This window comes from Diuraphis noxia, unplaced genomic scaffold, assembly GCF_037042655.1.
Source record: "Diuraphis noxia isolate RWA-SAM2 unplaced genomic scaffold, SU_Dnox_SAM2 contig0001, whole genome shotgun sequence".
Lineage (NCBI taxonomy): Eukaryota > Metazoa > Arthropoda > Insecta > Hemiptera > Aphididae > Diuraphis > Diuraphis noxia.
Window position 1 is genome coordinate 24,313,786 of NW_028301711.1, and position 12,768 is coordinate 24,326,553.

At 37.2% G+C, this 12,768-nt stretch overlaps 1 protein-coding gene across 1 annotated transcript; it reads left to right on the forward strand.

Annotated features, from left to right (window-relative positions):
- Positions 1–3,962: 3,962 nt before the first annotated feature.
- Positions 3,963–10,767, forward strand: LOC107164294 (transcription factor Sox-2-like). The gene has a single exon (XM_015512048.2). The coding sequence runs from the start codon at positions 4,532–4,534 to the stop codon at positions 5,942–5,944; it is 1,413 nt and encodes a 470-aa protein (XP_015367534.1). The 5' UTR covers positions 3,963–4,531; the 3' UTR covers positions 5,945–10,767.
- The last annotated feature ends 2,001 nt before the right edge of the window (positions 10,768–12,768 follow it).

The window sequence follows — 12,768 nt, forward strand, 5'->3', positions numbered from 1 at the left end:
TTCCCTATGCATATTCACCATTGAGGTAAATACATTTTTGAAGCCTATTGGGTCCAGTTTTTGTATATATCCTCGTCGTACACCTTCTGCTACCTAAGCCTTTTCTCGCGTAGTTGTGTGCCTCAAATTTTTATATCATAATTTATAATGTTATTCGCGAAATAGGAAAAGAAAGATTTAGGTACCTCTATACAAGCCCGTATTTAGAAATTTGTCACCCAGAGGCAAAAAAACAAAAAAAAGCTTTATTATTTCCAAATAATAATGTAAAACAATTTAAAATCTTGAAATTGGCACCCCCTACCCCTCATATCTGTCCATGGAGCAAAAATACCCCGTCTTCTCTAAATACTGCCCTGCATGACTGCATGGGTACGTTCTATACATATTTTGTTATAATCTATTATACAATAATAAATTGTGTTTTTACACGACAATTTCAGAGCTTAACAACATCAACAATACATTATGATTATTATGTTATATTTTTAACGAACTCTGTATTTTAACTCCAAATTGTTTTTCCCGTATAGGTAAATAATTTAGAACTCTTCACATAAATATACATAATACATTATTATTTAATAAAGTATATATACCTACTATAAATAGCAAAATATAGGAAATGACTTTCACGTCAACACCCATTCTTCTGATGACCTACAAAAAAGCAGCTTATACCCTGAAAAACTTGTGAAAAATGTTTACTATTTAATGTCTGTTTACCTCTGCAACGTCCAACAATATTTGGGTCGTCCTGCTGTGTTTTATTAAGATGTTCCATTAGGATTTATGTTTTTTATTTTTTTTATTTTCAACAATAAATTGTGTGCCTTGAACGGTAAAAGTTGGGAAAATATTATACATATATATGTATATAGTTTTTTTTTTTTAATGGGTCATTCTATTGTGAAGCACAAAAGCGTTATTTGTACGGCTTAAACCTCGGGCGGACTCGACGGCGCGTAATATACATCCACCAGTATATCTTTATTTAATTTAATTTTTTTTTTTTTGACCTCATACCACTTGGAAATGTACAATTTACGTCGAATAAAAAATGTATGATTGTAATTACTTATTTAGAATTTAGACATAGCGGTGTGTATTATATAGCCTGCAGTTTCCTCAAAAAATCATATACACAAAATATAGTCTACTCGCGACTACTCCTCTGACAAAAAAATAAAATAAAATATTCGCTTCTCATTCCACTGAATATATTAATTCATTTAATATTTTGCTGCAGCAGCCACACGGTAGAGGAAAATTTGACATAATATATCTAATAAAACTACATTTAAAATAAATTGTTAATTAGTATATTCATTATTATTACTATATTATTTTGTTATTGCGGTGCACTCAACATCGATCCGCTTTATATTCATATTACATTGGCATGTTGTTGAATATGAATATATTATAATGTGTATAGCTAATTTACAATAATTACTATGTGCGATATCAAAACCAATAAATCAATTGATAACAATATAGGTAATTATTAACAGCTCATTGGTGTTATGTCACATTTCTAAACATGATTTAATCGATAACACTGCAGTGTTGTACATTTCTATTATATTTTTATGAACCAATAAACAATATATATACCTACCATAATTTTCATTTAAAAGAATGATTTAATAAAATAAAAATATAACAATTTATGTCATAGCAGGTAGTGAAATAAGTTTCAACAACGGATGGCATCATTTTCAAAATCGTTCGCGTTCATTTGATATAACTCGGTTTTTATTTTCTTATGATTGGTAAACACCTTATATTATAATAAAAGGTAAATAGATAAGTTTGTTTCAAGTAGTTAATGCATTTACGAATAGTATATTATAAGAAAGTGGTAACAACTCACAAGCACAAAATATGGGTTGTATATTATGTACTTTTTTACGCGCATATCAGGCAATAATAATTGCATTATATATAGCCATTATAGTAGGTATACTCGTCGTATACATATCGTTACATGTTTGCTATATAAATCACGATTTTCACTGCACTCGTTGCATTATTATACATTTATACCTGTAATATTATATAATAATCAATTGTATTCACATACGGATTTGCGGATCGGTATAGCTGCGTGTGCCCTCGCACATCACTGCAAAAATTCTGCATGCACTTGTAGGTATATTATTATTATTATTGTGTGTATATTACGGACAGTTATTTACAGAAGTATAAAAGGTTTACCCGTTACGCGTTATTGTGTGTGCTGTATAGTTATACAATACGTATGTACCTAGGTGTATATTATAATAAACATTATGCGGTGTAGATAATGCACTCGCCACTGCAGGTTTACGGTCGTGTGTGTATAAAAGGTACAATATATGTATTATTGCAAACGTATATATTATTATACAACTGTATATCTGCATAGGCATTGTGTGCCAGTGTGTGTGTGATCTGTTGATGTGTATTTATACGTATATATATATATCTACTTATTCGACATCACACTCGGGTGTATATAGACTTTGTTGACCTATGACCTTGTGTCATATATAAATACCAATATACATGTTATACTATAAATAGGCATAATAACGAGTACTAAAAGAGACCCTTTTTTCATGGCATTCTTATGTATACATCACAACGCGTGTACATAAAATATATACCTACTATATATATATAGTAATAACTTAATAAGTAATAATAACGATAATAATTCACGGTAATAATGTTATAACGCGGTCGCCACAAAGCGTCTAGCGCATAATATATATTAGTAGATAATCGCACACAGAATAATATATATATATATATAGACTACAGGCATAATATGATAATATACTGCAGTTTATAATATTATGTTATCTATGCAAGAGGACGTTTACATAAAAGTATTAAAGGCTATACGGGAATAAACGATATACTGTATAGTCAATATTCCTATAAAACGTTCGGTATTGCAGTTTTAAAGTAATAGCTGTATGTTCTAATGCACAGATTTAAAGCCATATGTTATAATACCACTGACCGCGATAATAATAACCCCCCAATTCGATTCACATGTTCGATTCGTTCGGTAACAAATGGCAAGGTAACTATGATACACGACTGTCCTTAATATATTTTATATATTTTTGTATTACTTTTATTGTTATATTGGCATATAAGATAGATAAACCTAGCCAGATAGATAAACCTATGCGTAAGCACAAGATTGTGTAGGAATATGAAATATTGCGAATATTTTAAAATTATTACGCCGCACAATAAAAACAATATAGTGGCGTAAAACGACGACGACGACGACGACGAAGGCGTGTGACTTGGGTTATTCATAATAATAGGTACCTATTATGTGTAGTATACCTGATATACCTAGGTAGGTATATCTATATGTAGATGTTATTCGGTCTTATACTTATAGTCCCCTCGCAAAGGTCGCTGGCTCAAAGAGGAAAGCGTTTACAGCTTTTGTTGACAAATTTTTTTACCCACTTCCAGCAGGGATTTAAAAATTTCCGGCAACGAGTGGTGGTAATGTGTGGGGGAATAGGGGAGGCAGGGGAATCGCGTAGTTTTTCGTCCGCCGTCAAAAATTTTGGTTTTAACCCCGACCCAGCCCGCGCGCTCGCGGAGTACAGTTCGTGCGGCGCGCGGGGCGGGGGCACTGGCACATGCGTGTGGGGTGTGGCGCGGTGCGGAACGGCGTAGTGGCTCGGCGGCGGCGGCGGGGGGCTACACGTCGTGCGGAAAGAAGGTTAGGCGTGCGCGGCGGTCGCGTAAAAATATGGTTCACCCGGTGGTGGCCGCCCAGCGGCCGTGACGTCGCGGCACCCGATTGGCCGGGGAGGCGGTGCGACAATCGATACGTACCTGCGCGTGGCTCGGCGGGGAGAGAGCGCTCGGAACCCCCCGGCACGCCGCTCAGCCAACGCCGCCGCCGCGCGCGTATCGAGCACCGCACTAGTCTCGTATCTCGTTCGGCCGTCCGCGTAGTCGCACAACGGCAGTCGTCCACGCTCAACGTTCGTACCGCACGTCCACGCGCGTCATCACGGTCTCTGTTTATTAAGAATTATCGCGCGTGTGTTCCTATACGCCGCCGCCGCAGCAGCCGTGTGGTTTTCGTCACGACACACACATGACATCACCGTTTGTCCGTGCGTTGATCGCGTGTTCGTCGTCGTCGTCGCATTCGTCGTAGTGATATTTTTTCGCGTTTGCAAATACGCACAACACAATCGGTATTTTATTTTATTTTTTTTCGGTTTTTTTTTTTTTTTGTTTTGTTTTCGTCCGCTTCAAGAGGATTTTCGTTCAGTTTTTCGTGTGCACATCGTGTGGATGACACCAATCTGACCAGGTCGCGCAGCTGCCGACGAAATCGCACCGCCGCCGCACCATCACCGGCTCCGCGGGCGGACATAGTCGCGCGCGCCCGTCGCCCGCGTTCTTCACCACGCACGGTAAATACACAAAGATAATTGACAATATTTCGTATCCGCAGTCGCGTCGCCGACCGTATACGACCGCAGCGATTAATAAAATGCTAATGGACGCCGAAATAAAAAACTGTTCCGGCCTGTTGACGGGCGGAGTGCACCACGCTTCCGCTCACATGGGCCACACATACGGTAATCTCAACCAGATGGGCATGTTGGCCGGCATCGGGTCCGCGGGCGTCGTGCTCGGCGGGCCACAGGGCGGTGGACAACAGCCACTGTCCTCGCCGCCGCCGTCGCAACAGCAACAGCAGCAACAACAGCAACAGTCCGCGTTGCACCAACAGCAGCAGCAGCAGCAGCAGCAACAGCAACAACAGCAACAACAGCAGCAGCAACAACAGCATCATCAACACATGCAGGCCGCGCATCATCATCACCAGGTGGTAGGCGGCCACGTCGTTGGCGGTCAGCTGCAGCTGCCGTCGCCGAACAACAATAACTCGTCGTCGGCCAACAAGAACCAGAACGTGGACCGCGTCAAGCGGCCAATGAATGCGTTCATGGTGTGGTCTCGCGGACAGCGCCGCAAGATGGCCCAGGAGAACCCCAAGATGCACAACTCGGAGATCAGCAAGCGGCTGGGTAGCGAGTGGAAAATGCTGACCGAGACTGAGAAACGGCCGTTTATCGACGAGGCCAAGCGATTGCGCGCAGTGCACATGAAGGAACATCCGGACTACAAGTACCGGCCCAGGCGCAAGACAAAGACATTGATGAAGAAGGAAAAGTACCCTCTTCCAGGCGGTGGTGGCCCGCTCTCTCTAGGAGGTGCCGGTGGACAGCCGTGCGACAACTCCGTGGGCGGACGGAACGCCGTCTCTCAGGTATCTGGCGTTACCCAGCAGCAGCTTAACAGCAGCCGGGAGCTGTACCACCAGATGAACGGTTACATGCCCAACGGAGGATTCGGCATGCACCACGACCCGAATCCGTACGCGCAACAGCCGTCGCCGTATCATATGGCCGCCGCGTCTCAGGCCGCCGCAGGTTACCGGTACGACATGCCGCAGATGAACAACAACGCGGCCGCTGCTGCGTCCATGCACTACTTGAACGGCAGCTACAACCTGTACTCGGACATGAACCAGTACCAGCAGGGGCCGCCGTCCACGTCGCACAGCCCGGACAGCATCAAGTCCGAGAGGATCTCGCCACCCGTCCAGTCGGGCGGACACTCGCCCAGTCCAAGGCTGTGCCAGCAGCAGCAGTTGCACCAGCAGCAACAGCAACAGCAGCAGCAGCAACAGCAGCAGCAGCTCGGGGGCAACGATCTGCTACGCATGTACATGCCGCTCGAATCCAGGCTGTCGGCAGCCGCCCAGGGACACCAACAGCCCGGTGGCCATGGCCACCCGTATCTGTCGCACAGTCAGCAACAGAACCTCGTGCAGCAGGGACACCCGCACTCCATGTCGCCCGACCTCCAGATGGGCCACTTGGGCCATCACATGTAAACCGCGTCGATCACCGATCCAGCTAGCCGACGAGCCCGCCTTCGCCTTCCTCCTCATCGCCGTCGACATCATTCTCCTCAACGTCCACGAGCGCCGACTGCACGGACAGCCCTTCACGGAGGACAGCGCCGCGCGCTCAACGCGTGTCATGTAAGCCATAATAAAAAAAAAACCAAAAACAAAAACATTTATTAAAACTTATTATATACATTTAAACATTTTAAACGGCGCGAAAGGTGGGCAAAGTGTGGTCTTGTTCCGCAATCTTTTTCCCGTCGTTGGATTTTTTTTTTTTTTTCATAAATAACATTGTCAATAATAACGGTTTACAAAACTTTTTAAGTGTTTAAACTTGCACATGTCGCGAGTAGTAGGTATATAATTCTAATTTCAACACAATGACGGTTATTTTTCTCCTACTTTTTTTTTTTTAATTTCAATTTGTTTTCGAAAAACTTAAACGCGTGTCGGCCGCGTGAACCATTTATTAATAAAAAAAAAAAACTAATGTCCTCGAAATTTGTAAAAAAAAAATTAAAAATACCTCCGCTTAACCAAAAAATTTTTTTTTTTAAAACCATTACATTTTCGTCTAGTCTCCTGTGTAATAATTAATAATAATTTTCCGTTATTGTTGTTATGTGCGACGACTTGTCGAAAATCAACGTGCATAAAATATTATGTATGTGTGTTGCGGTATAATATTACGCGTGATTCCTCCCCATCATTGCCCGCTGCGGGTTCAATTTTGATTCGAACCCACACGAAACAACTCTTTTATGTATCTATACATTTGCTTTGTACATAAAAGTGTAATTTTTTTTCTTGACGAAAAGAAAACAATTTAGTAATATTATGCCCCCGGACTCCTGCGTACACCTTTAACAATATATTTGCATTAAGTATAATATATTATTTAATTACATTATAATATCATGAAAAATGCGCGCAACTGCGAACAATAATATTTATAGGTACCGCTTTAAATACCTACGATGTATAATATTATAGTGTTTCGGCCGAGTCTGCGGCGCGGAGCCGTCCGATATTGTGCCATAAAATTAAAATCGAAAATAAATTTATAAAATAAAAAGAGCACACACATCAATTTGTAATTTGTATAATGTTCAAAATCGAAATCGCTCGTCGCCTCTCCAAATCGTAATCCGTCCTACCCGCCGAATTCCTCTTCACGACGACATCGCCGTATAATATTATATTGGATCGCACGTAAATTAAATTGTCGTACACATGACCTCATGTGTGTGTGGGTGTGTGTATGTGAACAAAGTATACATTTGATCACTAAAAAAAAAACAACGATTTATGTACGAAAACGCAAAACCTTTTTTTGATTAAGTGTGCAGTCCCCGGCAAATATCGATAGGTATTACATGATTTTATTTTAAAGGACTCGCCGCACTGTGTACTACAAATTAATAAATCGTTAGGTATTATTATATCATACTGTTTATTTCGTATACGATAACATCGGAGTTCAAACAACATCACACACGCGCACACAGACTTACGTGCGTAATCCGGTAAAACAAACGGAATAGTAATAAGAAAAAAAAAATGGGTAAAACACGATAATAATAATAATATAAATAAAAAAACTGGTTACCCGTCATCCTTTCCTCTGGCCGACGCCGCCGACGCCCGGGGAGAGAGACGCGGAACGCATAATTTGTACATTTATATTTCAGATGTGTATATATATACATTATTCGTTATTATGTGTAATATTATTATTATTATTATTATTATGTTGTATTCAATTAGCGATGTGTTTTATTACTTTTTTCCCCCGATCTTCAAACGAGATCGTTAGACGGGGCGTGGAAGGTGTGTCTTACACGCACACACAAAACAAACCGCCTTAAACCGCGGCGATTTGTTGTCAAACACGGCGACTGTTATTAACCCGTGCAAGACGCGATATGGTCGTCTCGTATCACCTGTTCGATCGTTATTCCACCGACGGCATTTCCTCCGAGACAAAAGTCCCATCACATTCGCAATATGTTTCGCGGGCGAAACGTAACAAATCGGACGTTTTCCGTCAAAAGTTTCAAGAAAACAAAAACGCGCTGTAAGCGTGTGTGCTCGCGTCGCGTTTGTCAGTTTTGTGTTATCATTTTTTTTTCCGATAAAATTACTGCAGAAATGCCCGACCAGATCAGGCCCAGCGATGTCGACCCACAGACGTACTCTCTATTCCCCATACAACAATAATAAACTATACTTACAATTATTTATTATCGTTCACATTGATTTCCATCATTATCCGAAGCACCTACCTATATTAGTTTTATCTACAACGCGAAGACGTTCGTGACTTTTTTTCGTTCACTCTGCGTTAGCACATTACGCCATAGTAATAGTAATAATAATATTATTATTATTATAATTATTATTATTATGATTATGGCGTATTTAGTTGTACCACCCAAACAATAATAGAATTAATAGTTTTAATCGAACATAATATAATATTATTTTCCGTTAGCCGTCGTCTCTCCGTCGAACACGGCCAAGAAGAATAATATCATATCATGACGTAGATTGCACGCGTTTCAAATTTTTTTTCGTTTTCCCCTCTCTATTTTTATCATTATCGTTATTAAATTATACAGTTCAATGTCTGAAGTGAGTAAACAGTATTGTCGACGATTTTTGGTTATCTCTGCGCTTATCGACAATAATGTTCACGTCTAATTTCGTGTTGTATTTTTTGGCGTAATAGTACCTATGTATACTGCAGACGTATTATGTTATATTATGAACTCTGTACCAACGATTTTACGCACCGCTGTACGAAAATCGCTATCCCCGAGTGTTATGTATATATTATATATACGTCGTTAGTATATGGTAAAATTTCGATATTATTGTTGATAGGCAGTTATAGATATAGATTATCGATATAGAGATGCACAAAAACCGCTTTTAAAAGTACTCGCCGCCGCATCATTGCAACCACCTCCCTCGGATGTCCTAACCACCCGTCATGCCGTGTAAGACCATTATTATTATTTTTTCTATCGTTTTTCCGATTTATATGATTCAGTGTAAACCGTTGGTTTTTGTTCTTTTTTCTTTTGCTGTTCCTGCACTGAACGTGTAGACGTTATGCATATCGTCGTTCTCGTAATAGATATAATGATATTCTTAAAGTCCACGGTTCAGTCAAATATTGTACGATAATACTATGTTCGTTGTGAATGTTGTGATCATTCACTCGCGGGCTGATAGTGTAATTTGGCGCGGAGAACAGAAAAAGAAAAAAAAATTTAAAACAAACACTAAATGTAACTTAATAATAGGTATAGGTAGGTAGAGAATATGACGTGCGATCCATAGAAAACACCATAATAATAATAATAATAATAATAATATTGCAATGTGATCCCATGTTTCTTCGCGTTTTTCGTTGAGTTGCCGACGTTTATTTAAATTTTTTTCCATATTTTTATTTTTATTCTGTTCGCAATAATCTAGCGTGCTGTACAATTATTATTTTGACTAGAATGTAGTTGTTCGTTCTAAAATTATTATACTCTTTGGCTGTGAGTCGTGAATTTTCCTATCTTTTTGATTTCCTGACCAACAATCCCGAATAAAGAAACAACTGTATGTGTGTGTGATTTTTTTTTAAAGAACATTTTAATGTGTATATTTACATTTTTCTTTCTATACACACCGATGAACCCCAATTACATAATATGTTTCTTGCCATTTACGACAAACCGAGTTGTTTTTGTGCCATTGTTTCCCAATCTTAATTAATATTTTAAAATATATATATAAATGCATAACTATATTATATATATTTATACATAATTTATATATATATATATATATATTGTAAACAAATACAAAATCGAATAAAATAATAATAATTTGTATAAAAAAATATATATATATGTGTAAATATTGTTGTATCGTGATTAAGTGATTTTGGAGTTAAAAATGAATATGAAATAGGGTATATATTTTTAAGGAACAATATATAAAATATTATATATATAAAAATAACAACATTGATAATTTCTCCAAAACGATAAAATTAATTTTTAACAAATATGCAACAAGCGATTAGTGGTTATTATTTCATCTTAGAAACATTATTTTAAGTTAATTATATAAATACAGTGAACCCGAAACAATTCGAGTTATTTTTATGATTATTTTTATTTTTACAATTATTATTATTAATATTATCATTAAAATTTTTTCGTTGTTGATGAAAATACCAAATGAATATAACACTATACGTATAGGCTGACGACCGTGCTAGCCGGAGAACCTATTGTTTTCCTGCTGTGCGTGCGAATTTGATAACATTGAATCCGACACGGATGCAGCGTTATGATAATATTATTATTGTATTATTTTTCTGTAGTGTTTTAAGGTTTACAGCTCAAACAAAAAAAAAGATCATTTTATATTAATTGTAAGCCCGAATTGGTTTTTTTTCATCAACTTTTTTTATTAAATATTATTATCTTTTTATTATTATTATTATCATTATTATTATTATTATTAAAAATATTATTATTATTATCATCATTATTATATTATTATTATTATTATTATTATAATTATGATTATAATTATTACATTATTATTATTTTTACATTTTGTAAATAAATTACTATAAAACAATTTGAAAAAATGTGTACATAAAATTGTAATAACAAAAATAAGCAACGTTGTACTTGTTCTGTTGTCTTTAGACTTAAATTTCTGTACCAAGTCTGATATAGTGTTTGGTCTGTATTATTTATTAGTAATATATATTGATAATGTATTATTGACGTGCGAGTTTTAATTTTTTTGTGGTTAAGTTTTTTATAAATAATAATCTTCTCTGTTATTTATTAGTATTTCGTCCGCAATACATGCAGGTGACGAAAACATGGGCCGATTTATTGACCTTATATAAATTGCTCGTAATTGAAATATTTTAATATTTCACGAAATTAATGACCGTAAAAATCGTAGTGAAATTGACTAAAAAATTGTATGGTTTTTTGGTCCGATAATGAAAATTATATAATATTTTTTCTATTATAAATTATTATTAATATTATTATTACATATTGCAGTGCCTACAATGGTATTTCTGGGTGAATCTTAAAAATGTGTATTACGCTAACATGTTGTTGTTGTATCTAAGGTATATAATTATTTCGTATGATAGGTATTATATAGGTTAAGGAGTTTTAGTGGTTGACCGTGGAAAAATTATAATAATAATATTATAGACGATGAAGACGCTGAGTTTAGGAACAGTAATATTGTATGGTATTGATTGCAAAACAAAATACGTCAACACATCATCGATAGACGTCGTGAGACGTTAACGCGCTATAGCTTACCTATGCCTATACATCTAATTAAAATTTAAATATTATTCGTCGCGCACAATTGTCGGTCTCAATTCTCAATAATTAGGATGTGACACCGGACGTGTATCTTTCGATCGTTCATATTATAGTGTTATGATAATTTTTTTTTTTTTAAAGCGCGCATTACGCAATGTTTTATTTTATCGGAATAAAAAAAAATTTAATATTTGAATGTTGTGGCTGTGTAGCGTACTATGCAAATATTATAGATACCAAATAAATATAATATTACGTTATAATCGTCGCAAGCAAGTGTCACGGAATCAATAATGGAAAACCTTGTGCCCGAATCCGGTTCTGATCGCGATGTGATTTCGTTTTTTATTTCATTTTTTTCTACGTCTATACATAAATCTCCCTTACCGTCTAAACACGACGGTTCAAAACTTATCAATTTTTGCCGGTCAATCTCGAGTGTTGTCATTCATACACGTCGTTTCGTCTTTTCACCGTCATGCAGCCTGCAGTGCGCGCAGTAACGATCGCTTGGACACTTCAAAGCCGCCAGTGAAAAAATAATCGAATATCGACGAAATGATACCACATATAACATAGGTAATATTATGTTTTTTACCTACAGTATTTTGTAATAATACTATTATGTATTTGTCTATGAAACGTTCGACCGCGACAGTTTTTATTCTACCGATCACATTCGATTTTCATATTATAATGTTTTCGTCCACCACGTCATGATGTCTATAATGAGCGATAATAAAATATATTAGACTCCGCCGACATAACATTGTAGTTTAATTTATATGCATATTATAGCATCATATTATTATTATAGTATAGAAGGACTTAGGGCTGCAGCGTATAAAGAACTTAAATACACGAACAATATCACGCGCAACAAAGAAATCGTCGATCGATATTATTATGTTTTCGATTTCCCGCCGTCGTCGGCCTCGACGATTTTCAAAAATATTTTCCCAGGTAACTCTATAATAGCCTAAATACAGCACTTTGCCGTGTAGTGTTTCGGTTGTGATGCGCTCGTACGATTTCTCCTCGGATTTATATCGTACATTATATATTTTATTATTTTTTCGCATTCGGTGTGCTGTTTTATGCGCGTTAATACTGCCGACTGGCGTCCGACCAAATAATGTTATGAATTATGGCGATGTGGCGCAGCACACATTATAAATCATTATAAACTATCGTTGAATATGCTACATCAGAATAATATTATAAATAATAATAGACAGACTCGAACGCACAGGCGATGCGGCATCTGCATGCAGGACGGCGGTTGTGATACTCAATAATATTTAAAATCAATCGTTTTCTTTGCGGTTTTCCGAATGTCAGCTGGTCTCTCGGGACGTCTACGATTAATACCCAATAGTTCACTTATAAATTGTCGAAAATTAATTTCGAATTTTTTGCGATTACAAGCAC

Bases quoted from the DNA above. Each gene is read 5' to 3' on its own strand.
- LOC107164294 (XM_015512048.2), top strand. From the start codon at position 4,532: ATGCTAATGGACGCCGAAATAAAAAACTGTTCCGGCCTGTTGACGGGC.